At 42.6% G+C, this 11,753-nt stretch overlaps 1 protein-coding gene across 1 annotated transcript; it reads right to left on the bottom strand.

Annotated features, from left to right (window-relative positions):
- Nucleotides 1–118: 118 nt before the first annotated feature.
- Nucleotides 119–7,271, bottom strand: LOC125508408 (chaperonin CPN60-1, mitochondrial). The gene is made up of 18 exons (XM_048673112.1): nucleotides 7,061–7,271; nucleotides 6,938–6,962; nucleotides 6,151–6,282; nucleotides 5,843–6,002; nucleotides 5,193–5,368; nucleotides 5,020–5,115; nucleotides 3,076–3,180; nucleotides 2,872–2,958; nucleotides 2,690–2,779; nucleotides 2,538–2,618; nucleotides 2,389–2,457; nucleotides 1,909–1,986; nucleotides 1,719–1,814; nucleotides 1,190–1,289; nucleotides 923–1,026; nucleotides 743–848; nucleotides 576–654; nucleotides 119–471 (listed from the first exon to the last, which is right to left on the bottom strand). The coding sequence occupies exons 1-18, from the start codon at nucleotides 7,096–7,098 to the stop codon at nucleotides 369–371; spliced, it is 1,725 nt and encodes a 574-aa protein (XP_048529069.1). The 5' UTR covers nucleotides 7,099–7,271; the 3' UTR covers nucleotides 119–368.
- Nucleotides 7,272–11,753: the final 4,482 nt, after the last annotated feature.

Here is an 11,753-nt window from a genome sequence, read left to right as displayed (position 1 = left end):
TCTTGGTCGCTACTCAAACCTAAACCGACTCACTCCAACGACCCCGGCCAAAGACTTCATTATTTTACAATGGAACGTGCAGAACAAGGGACGATACTAGTCGTATTATAGACGAGAATAAACAAGTGAAACGCGCAACTCTTCATTAATTGGCCTTTAGCAGGTGTCACTAATCAGTTCCGATAAGTGTTTCAGCTCTCGACGACTACTCTTTATTCGTCCAACACTGGCTCCGTTTGGAACATCGTCCGCACGATCAAAACTGTCAACCCAGCGACAATAAAATTACATCAAAGATGGGACTACACCCAAAAAATCCCCTAATCAATATGTTCCAGTTTGCTTCATATATCGTCCGTGTTCATGGCTTAGTAATCCATTCCACCCATGCCGCCCATGGCAGGAGCCTCTTTCTCCTCTTTAGGAACCTCCACGATGATGGCCTCTGTTGTGGTCATCAGAGATGACACACTGCAAGATAACAAGGCAAAACGTTAGTGCTGGTGCTCATCAAATATTGTTCTTACTAAGATACAATCAACTATCATGAGCATAAGGTTGTAGCCAGTAAGTACCTAGCAGCATCCACCAAGGCAGTTCTGATCACCTTCAGTGGATCAATGATACCGACCTTCACCATGTCCACATATTCACCTAGATGCAGAGATAATTACGGCATCAGTAACAAGACTCGCTTGTTCAAAATAGGACAAGATAAAGCAAATGGTCAAGGACATCATACCTTTAGCTGCGTCATATCCAAGATCAGTGTTCTCTTGCTCCAAAAGCTTGCCAACAACAACTGCCCCTTCTACGCCTGCATTGCAAGCGATGGTGTACACTGGTGTCTGCGAGGTTTTTCAGAAATCAGCACACAGTCAAAAGAAATCAGGACAAAACAGATAATTATTTTCTCCCCAACCTTCAAAGCGTTCTGAATGATCTGCACGCCAATCTTCTGGTCAAAGTTTGCAGTCTGCAATTTATCCAGAGCCTTTGATGCATATAGAAGGGCAACACCACCACCTGCATAACCATTAAATACAAACCATATTCTCAGGACAGTGATGCTTAAGATACAAACTACAGGAGCAATTTACACAAAGAACATCAATTTTTGCTAGTAGTAACAATGAAGACCAAAAACTATTCAAAATAAGCCATATTCAGAATGTGCATGGTGCAGTACCTGGCACGATACCCTCTTCAACAGCAGCTTTAGTGGCATTAAGTGCGTCTGTAACTCTGTCCTTCTTCTCGCTAACTTCAGCTTCACTGGCTCCTCCAATCTGTAGGACAGGTCACAGTACACAGGTCAAAACAATAGAAAAGATATAGTAGCATGAAAGGAATCACCTATTACTACTATATTAACAGTCCATCAGCAATTCAATAGCATCCTCAGGCAGAGCAAGACATAGAATGTACTCCCTCCGTCCCAAAATGAGTGTCGCTGATTTAGTACTAAATTAGTAGTACAAATTTTATACTAAATCAACTGCATTTATTTTGGGACAGGGTACAGATGGAGCAATATCAGTTGCATTTTTATGTCAACTAAGAAACTCTTGCTATAGCCAGTCTCGCTCATTTTCAGTCAATATAGTACTGTGAAATGCTAGTCTGAGATTCTGAGATAAATAGGTAATGCTAACTGATAGGAAATAAAACAAGGAGCTATAGTTCTCTCCAATTTGCACGAGGAGCATGAACCTCACCTTTAGAACCGCAACACCTCCAGAAAGCTTGGCCAACCTCTCTTGCAGCTTTTCCTTGTCATAATCAGAAGTACTTTGCTCAATTGCAGATCTAATCTGTGACACAATATTCATGTAAGTTGCCATGATATATAAATAAGATACAATTCAATTAACAAGTCACGGCACATTAAATTGAAGTTGCATGAACCTGATCTGCTCTCTCCTCAATGTTCTTCTTGTCTCCAGCTCCATCAAGAATAACAGTGTCATCCTTAGAAACAGTCACCTGAAATGGAAGCTCATTAATGAAAAAATAATTTGATGAATATTGTAAGCTTACTATCAGAGGACTAAGGGCCAGTTCTTTTGAGTGGCTTAAAAATTAAGCTGCCTCCTCCCAGATTAAAAAATAAGCCGCACTCTAAGTTTGTTGAGACTTCTAAATTAGTTATCCCATAACTAGTTCAGAAGCCCCAATGATCAAGAGAGGCAGCTTATGGGAAAAGCTGGGGTGGGGGTGGCTCATTTTTTAACCTTGGGGCGAGAATTATTATCTTAAGAGCTTTGCAGCAAAGACAGAACAGAACATTTTGGTTAACAACCTCCAAAGGTATTTAAAAATGCTCATACATTTTGGTTAACAACCTCCAAAGGTATTCAAAAATGCTCATACTTCTAGTGATCATACCTTTTTGCATGTACCTAACATCTCCGGGTCAAAGTTCTCAAGGTTCATCCCAAGCTCTTCAGTTATGACCTGAATAATGAAATGTGCTGATTTCAGAAACATAGATGACTCACAAAAACATGGAGATATTCAATAACTTCCCAACTTACTTCTCCGCCAGTAAGGATAGCAAGGTCCTGTAAATTTGCTTTCCTGTTCTCCCCAAAACCAGGAGCTTTAACAGCACAGACCTGAATTCCACATCGATTAAGGACAACCGGCCATACAGAAGTCAGATGAAAAGGAGATTGAATTTACTGACCTTAATGCCTGCACGGAGCTTGTTGATAATCAGAGTGCCCAATGCCTCACTTTCTAGATCTTCAGCAACAATCAGTAGAGGCTTTTGCTTCTGTTGAGGACAACACATTAGTCACTATAGCAGCGAAGACCACTATGACAACAATATTGGTCAAGGTTTCAAGATTAGAACAAAAAAAGCACCTTCAGAGCCATCTCTAACACTTTAACTACTGCATGCATGTTCGAAACCTTCTTGTCATGGATCAAGATCAAGGGGTCTTCCAATTCCTGTGGAATAAAAACAGGAATAAAAACATTTACAACTGCAACACTACTATGATAAACAACAACCAAATTTCGAGACTAACAAGCAGCTAGCAGCAACGTAAATTAAATAGTACTTACACATTTCTGGGTCTTTTGGTTGGTAATAAAGTAAGGAGAGATGTAACCCCTGTCGAGCTTCATGCCTTCCACAACTTCAAGCTCATTATAAAGGGTGTTACCATCCTGCACATGAACGATTAAGCCAGGATATTACAAGCAAATAAGACTCGGAGCATTGACAGAGAAGCATCCAGAAAGTCCAATGGCCATAGCCCTCATGAACTTTCACTATCCAGAACAGTACAAAATCATGTATTACAAACAGATCTATGCACAACACAGATTGGGACTGAGACTTCCACACAGACAAAATATCCGGTGAATGTGTCACCTTTTCTTCTGATCACCGAGTTAAGATGACACAAACTCAAACTAAAATCACAAAATGCTAGAAAGAAAGTATACTTTAAATTAGCTCCACATTTCCCGCTAAGCACACGCACTGAGGATTGAGGACACATCCACTTTACTGTTTCATTTAGCTGTTTCTTAGTTCTTACAAATACAGGAATTTGTAATAGGCTCAATTTCTAGACTGAAGTTTCTGTTGAGTGCAACTCCTAGAAGTAAAAGACTTATAGATGTAGAGTTATGTCTAACATTATCTTCTGCGCTCAGTCATTGATTACGAGTCGAGGGACTAGTCGAGACTAGTCGCTAGACTAGTCTATGAGTCGCATTCTGTGTGTCGACTAGAAATCTCGTGTAGACTAGTTCGCCGAGTCGAGGAGTCGAAGGACTAGTTGTAGACTAGTCTAGACTAGTCGTGCACCTTGAGTCGTTCGACTCAATTTTTTTATTTTTTAGGGATTGGGAGGGGATAAGTGAGCCAGCCACCCTGCCCCTTTCCCTCCATTGCTTATGCTCTTCATGGATCTGCACTCCTCTGCTCTGGCCCTTTCCCTCCATTGCTTCTGCTCTCCCTAGATCTGCCCTACGGTCTCCCTCTGCTGCCTTCTGGCTACTGGATCCGCTCGTCCCTCAGGTTGCAGTAAGCAAGCAAGCATACTAGCAAAGTAATTTCTCCCTTCTCTTCTTCCCTTCTTTGATTCGATTTTTACCCCCTGCCCTCTTCTTTATTTCGTTTTGTTTGCTTCAGTTTCAAGATCCTTAGGTCTAAAGTGCAATGCCTACTCTTCATGGATCTGCACTCCTCTGCTCTGGCCCTTTCCCTCCATTGCTTCTGCTCTCCCTAGATCTGCCCTACGGTCTCCCTCTGCTGCCTTCTGGCTACTGGATCCGCTCGTCCCTCAGGTTGCAGTAAGCAAGCAAGCATACTAGCAAAGTAATTTCTCCCTTCTCTTCTTCCCTTCTTTGATTCGATTTTTACCCCCTGCCCTCTTCTTTATTTCGTTTTGTTTGCTTCAGTTTCAAGATCCTTAGGTCTAAAGTGCAATGCCTATGCCGGAAATATCTCAAGTACTGTATTCAGCAGCTGCAGCTCAGACCAATGAGCAATATGATCCATCGAAGGATCCTGCAAGAAGCCAACTAGGAGCAAGGATCCAACATGGAAATATGCTTACTTGACTAATCTGCAGGACAAATTGACGCTCCAATGCACTTTCTATAGTATATATTACATATTAATACTAGGTTTTAGTAATTGATTACTGCAAGTTGTGAACTACAGTACCATGTCGACTAGTCCAGCAGTAGTCTAGACTAGTCACGATTAGTCTGTGAGTCTCAACCTTCGAACGACTCATCGACTCATCGACTCGTAAACGTTGGCTCAGTGTCAATATAGATCAAGTTGAACTGTATCTATGAACGGTATCCAGTACAGATTTGCACTCAAATAATTATTAGGGGAGGTTGTTTGCACTAGTATGCCATGGACCAAGAAACTGACTAGCTGTTATGCTAATGGATGGAAAAGAAAATGAAAGAAAAATAATAGGCCAGGCTACACATTATTGGTGAACATAGTTCTGGTAATCTGAACTTAGAAAATCTTACCGCAATGGTGATTACACCTTCTTTCCCAACCTTCTCCATAGCCTTAGCAATCAGCTCACCGATTTCCCTTTCGCCATTTGCTGATATTGTACCCACCTTTGTAAGAGAAGAGAAACAAAATCAGTAATAAATTAGAAACTAAGAACTTTGTAGTTAATCAGTTCGGGTGTTACCTGTGCTATTTCCTCTGAAGTGCTGATCATTCTAGCCATGCCCTTTAGGTTTGTCACAACATCATCAACCGCCATTGAGATTCCACGCCTTAGATCCATTGCATTCATTCCAGCGGCTACAGACTTGCAGCCCTCAGTAAATATAGCTTTTGTCAAAACAGTGGCACATGTGGTACCTGAATTTGGAACATAACAAGCACAACATGGTTAGAAACTATGGTTTAACAATTCAAACAGAAGACAAATGATGAAGGCGATAGGAAGAACCTATTAACAGCGCAATTTAACACAATATTTACAATTGTTGAGAATGTGATAGAACAAAAGCACTGACATCAAATTTGTTCAGTGTTAATGATCAAACTGCAACTACACTTAAGAGTAAAGACATTATTAATGCTCCTGAAAAGAAGTGACGGTACAGCAAAAATAAGATGATACTCCCTCCGTCCGAAAAAGCTTGTCCCTCAAATGGATGTATCTAGCATCAAGTTAGTGCTAGATACATCCATTTGAGGCACAAGCTTGGGACAAGTTTTTTTTCAGACGGAGGGAGTATATCCAACAGACAAGCATGGAAGGAATACTTCACAAAACAGATTCAATATTGGTTGCACATAAGAAACCAGCAGGACATAAATATGACATACCATCTCCAGCAGTATCATTTGTTGCATTAGCAACCTGTTTTACAAGGCTTGCACCAACGTTCTTGACTCTATCTTTAAATTCAATGCTCTTGGCAACAGTCACACCATCCTTTGTGACTTTTGGGGCACCAAAGCTCTGCTCAATGATCACAGTGCGCCCCTGTAGAATTCAACAAGTAAAGAATCTGAGCTATGACAGTTTTTATGGGAATATAAAAGAGAGAGAAAAGATGATCCAACAGTTGTTGCCCCTTGAATGTGTAATAGGCTTATTCACCAAAAAAAAGGGTATAAGGACATAGTTATACCTTAGGACCCATGGTCACTTTCACCGCATCTGCCAACTCCTCGACACCCCTCAACATGGAGGCACGGGCCTCGACACCAAACCTGATGTCTTTGGCGGCATAGTTCCTGCTCCAGGCAAGCCTGCTTCCAACCTACACAGTATCACATACAACGCATCATGTCAAGAAACGCCCAATTGAGATATCATATACTACTACATCCTGCTGCTAAACAAAACGCCTAGCACTGAATTACGCTTATTGTCAGCATAACTGCGCTTTTGCGCTTTGGTCAGAAAAGCTGAAGGCGGTAGCAAAACGCAGAATTAACACCTAGCGCTTTTTTTTAACTTTGGTCTTGCTATCATGCCACTGTGAACAGACTTAAGTTATCAATTGGAGCAAAATTGTACTGTGAACCAACCCGCATTACACCAACTAGAGGCCTTGCGGCTAAACCGACTACACAGACTAAATCACCAGCCAACCGTGAGCGTGAAAGTCCACAACACCAGGAGGAAGCAATAGATCTTTCACTGCCAAACAACATAATACGGCAGATCATTAATCCATTACTTATTATTGAAACAAATCCGCTGGATCCTAAGCAATTCAAGCTTGCCTAGATTCGACTGAACCCCGCACAGACACCACAGGGTCTCGCTCTCGCACGCGCTACCAAACTGACTAAATAACGCGATCGAATCTCCACTTGAACCCGCGCCGAGCGACGCTACTCGACCTAGAACTACCAGCTAGAATACCAGGCAACCGCAAACAGCAATTCGAGCAGGGCAAATCCTCTCACCTGGCGAGCGCTGCTCCCGGCTTGCCTGCACGAACAACCACGTACACGGGTTAGCAGCCGCACAGCAGAAGATCACAAGAGATTCAGATCGCAGCGCTGGGAGGCGCGGAGGGGAGCACTCACCTAGCCTTGGAGGCGAGGCTGGCGGCGGCGCGGTACATGGCGAATGCAGCGAGATGGCGCCGGAGTCGAGGTGCGTAGAGGCTAGGGGGGCGAGGCGCCGAGGTGAGATGATGTGCGAGCTCCGGTTGTTTCTTGGGGAGGAGGAAAGGGAATGGGGAAGGGAGAGGCGGATTTTAGAGGGAGAAGAAGGGAGAGGAAGAGAGGAGACGAGGAGGATCCAGAACCATCCACTAGGGTTTAGGGTTTTACTGGTGGGCTTGCGCGGAGATCGCGGGACGAAAATGGGCTAGGATTGATCTGCCTCTCGCACACGAGCGCCGCTGCTCTACAGGCCCAGCAAGGTAGCTTGGAACAGGTTTAACCCAAAAACTTATTTTTTTTAAACATCTGTAATTTTTAAGGATGGCAATGGGTATGGTATAGTGCCGACATAATAATTTCATACCCACGTGTCTCATGGGATTAAAATTATATCCATATGCTACCCATCGGATAAATATTTATGCCTATGCTTATACACTGCGGGTGTGTTTGAATGGATGACTCGCACCTGGCTCGCATCTTAGATGCAAAATAGCCCATGTTTGGTTTGTTGCATGGCCCTCTCAGCCTGGCCCAGGCGATGCAAAAGTAGGCCTGGCTGAGAGGGACGCAGAATCCGAGCGTTTCTCTCGTGCAGGCTCGTCTTTGCCTCTTCGCCTCGCTCTCGACCCCATCGTCTCCCATCTTCTTCCCACCGCCGTTCCCGCCTTCGCCATAGGATGTCGCCGTCGGCCCTCCTCCCCGCCCTCGTCGACGCTCCTCCCCGCCCTCGCAGGAGGACGACGTAGCCGGCGCTCCTCCACGCCCTCGCCGGAGGACGACAACGTCAGGGCCCACAATCGCCGAACTCCGCCAACGTCATGTTTCTCCCCCATCTCTGCTCTTGAACCGCGACACCGTCGCCAATACAACTGCTGCAATCGATTCTCTGGCGCCGGAATGTTTTCTGGTTGGTCCATCCCCACCACGACCATCTCCTCCCCATAGACCCATCTACGATCTACCAGAGACGTCTCCCTTGGACACTAACATTGCGTGCACTTCATCCGACAGTTTAGGTTTAGATTTTAGTTTAGATTTGTTTTACTTATTTCTCTGTCCATGGAATGGTCCAGATCCAATTGAAATAATTAAAATTGAAGGAGAAGATTTAACAGAATTAGTCACCAGTGCAACCTATCAAACAAAATATGTCGTATACAACATGTTTCGAGCAGCAATCTCATACAGTCCACCAAACACCAATCTTAGCTCATCCTTGCATCACCTCAACCAGGCCACGATCAGCTAGCATCCCCCATGCGGTGCAGGCTAGAGGCACCCAGCCAACCAAACACACCCTATGGGTATTCATGCCTGATGGGTACCCATTGGGCAGATCAACACAACATCGAAGGTTGGTTTACGTAATTTCTATTATCATGTGTGGTGGAGGTGTGATACGTCCATTTTGCATCATGCTTTTATATCGATATTTATTGCATTATGGACTGTTATTACATATTATGTCACAATACTTATGCCTATTCTCTCTTAGTTTACAAGGTTTACACGAAGAGGGACAATGTCGGCAGCTGGAATTTTGGGCTGGAAAAGGAGCAAATATTAGAGACCTATTCTGCACAACTCCAAAAGTCCTGAAACTCCATGAAAGTCAGTTTTAGAATATATAAAAAATATTGGGCGAAGAAAGCACCAGAGGGGGGCCACCCACCGTCCACAAGGGTGGGGGCGCGCCCCCTGCCTCGTGGCCCCCCTGGCAGGCCTCCGGTGCCCATCTTTGGCTATATGAAGTATTTTGCCCTGGAAAAAATCAGAAGCAAACTCTCGGGACGAAACTCCGCCGCCACGAGGCGGAACCTTGGCGGAACCAATCTAGGGCTCCGGCAGAGCTGTTCTACTGAGGAAACATCCCTCCGAGAGGGAGAAATCATCACCATCGTCATCACCATCGATCCTCTCATCGGGAGGGGGTCAATCTCCATCAACATCTTCACCAGCACCATCTCATCTCAAATCCTAGTTCATCTCTTGTATCCGATCTGTGTCTGTAAGCCTCAGATTGGTACATGTGGGTTGCTAGTAGTGTTGATTACTCCTTGTAGTTGATGCTAGTTGGTTTATTTGGTGGAAGATCATATGTTCAGATCCTTTATGCATATTAATACCCCTCTGATTATGAACATGAATATGATTTGTGAGTAGTTACGTTTGTTCCTGAGGACATGGGAGAAGTCTTGCTATAAGTAGTCATGTGAATTTGGTATTCGTTTGATATTTTGATGAGATGTATGTTGCCTTTCCTCTAGTGGTGTTATGTGAACGTCGACTACATGATACTTCACCATTATTTGGGCCTAGGGGAAGGCATTGGGAAGTAATAAGTAGATGATGGGTTGCTAGAGTGACAGAATCTTAAACCCTAATTTATGCGTTGCTTCGTAAGGGGCTGATTTGGATCCACATGTTTCATGCTATGGTTAGGTTTACCTTAATACTTCTTTTATAGTTGCGGATGCTTGCAATAGGGGTTAATCATAAGTGGGATGCTTGTCCAAGGAAGGACAGTACCCAAGCACCGGTCCACCCACATATCAAATTATCAAAGTAACGAACACGAATCATATGAGCGTGATAAAAATTAGCTTGACGATAATTCCCATGTGTCCTCGGGAGCGTTTTCCTTTATATAAGAGTTTGTCCAGACTTGTCCTTTGCTACAAAAAAGATTGGGCCACCTTGTTGCACCTTGTTTACTTTTGTTACTTGCTACTCGTTACAAATTACCTTATCACAAAACTATTTATTACCGATAATTTCAGTGCTTGTAGAGAATACCTTGCTGAAAACTGCTTATCATTTCCTTCTGCTCCTCGTTGGCTTCGACACTCTTACTTATCGAAAGGACTATGATAGATCCCCTATACTTGTGGGTCATCAAGACTCTTTTCTGGCGCCGTTGCCGGGGAGTGAAGCGTCTTTGGTAAGTGGAATTTGGTAAGGAAAAATTTATATAGTGTGCTGAAATTTATTGTCACTTGTTACTATGAAAAGTAATCCTTTGAGGGGCTTATTCGGGGTATCTTCACCCCGATCAGTAGAGCAAAGAGTTACTCCTCAACCTACTGAACCTACTAAAAATGTTTACTTTGAAATTCCTTTGAGTATGATAGAGAAACTGCTAGCTAATCCTTTTACAGGAGATGGAACGTTGCATCCCAATTTGCACCTAATCTATGTGGATAAAGTTTGTGGATTATTTAATCTTGCAGGTATGCCCGAGGATGTTATCAAGAAGAAGGTTTTCCCTTTATCCTTGAAGGGAATGGCATTGACATGGTTTAGGCTATGTGATGATATTGGATCATGGAATTACAAATGATTGAAATTGGAATTTCGTCCGAAGTTTTATCCTATGCATCTGGTTCATCGTGATCGTAATTATATATATAATTTTTGGCCTCGCGAAGGAGAAAGCATCGCTCAAGCTTGGGGGAGGCTTAAGTCAATGTTATATTCATGCCCCAATCATGAGCTCTCAAGAGAAATAATTATTCAAAAAAATTATGCTCGGCTTTCTCTCAGTAATCGCTTCATGCTCGATACTTCTTGTACTGGTTCTTTTATGATGAAGACTATTGAATTCAAATGGGATATATTGGAAAGAATTAAATGCAACTCTGAAGATTGGGAACTCGACAAAGTAAGGAGTCAGGTATAACACCTAAGTTTGATTGTGTTAAGTCTTTTATGGATACTGATGCCTTTCGTGAATTTAGCACTAAATATGGACTTGATTCTGAGATGGTAGCTTCTTTCTGTGAATCATTTGCTACTCATGTTGATCTCCCTAAGGAGAAATGTATTAAATATCATCCTTCCATTGAAGTAAAAGTAGTTGAACCTATTAAAGTTGAAGAAAAGACTATCGCTTATAATGTTGATCCTATTGTTCCTACCGCTTATATTGAGAAACCACATTTCCTTGTTAGAATAAAGGGTCATGCTAAAGGTTCAACTGTGGTTCATAAGAGTAATACTAGAACACCTACACCCTCTGAGCAAATTAAAGTTGAACCTAATATTGCTATGGTTAAAGACCTCTTGGGGATAATATTGATGGGCATGTTATTTACTTCTATGATGAAGCTACTAGAATTGCTAGACCCGATACTAAAACTAAACATAGACCTGTTGTAGGCATGTCTGTTGTTTCTGTTAAAATAGGAGATCATTGTTATCATGGCTTATATGATATGGGTGCTAGTGCAAGTGCAATACCTCATTCCTTATACAAAGAAATTATGCATGATATTACACCTGCTGAGATAGAAGAAATTGATGTTACAATTAAGCTTGCCAATAGAGATACTATTTCACCAATTGGGATTGTTAGAAATGTTGAAGTCTTGTGTGGGAAAGTTAAATACCATACTGATTTCCTTGTTCTTGATTCCCCACAAGATGATTTTTGTCCCATTATTTTTGGTAGACCCTTCTTGAATACTGCTAATGCTAAGATAGATTGCAAAAAGGATATTGTTACTATTGGTTTAGGGGATATGTCTCATGAGTTTAATTTTGCTAAATTTCATAGACAACCTCATGATAAAGAATTGCCTAGTAAAGATGAAATTATTGGTCTTACTTC

This window comes from Triticum urartu, chromosome 1, assembly GCF_003073215.2.
Source record: "Triticum urartu cultivar G1812 chromosome 1, Tu2.1, whole genome shotgun sequence".
In the NCBI taxonomy this organism is placed as follows: domain Eukaryota; kingdom Viridiplantae; phylum Streptophyta; class Magnoliopsida; order Poales; family Poaceae; genus Triticum; species Triticum urartu.
Note: the sequence above shows the minus strand (reverse complement) of the source record. Positions and strands in the feature narration are given on the sequence as shown.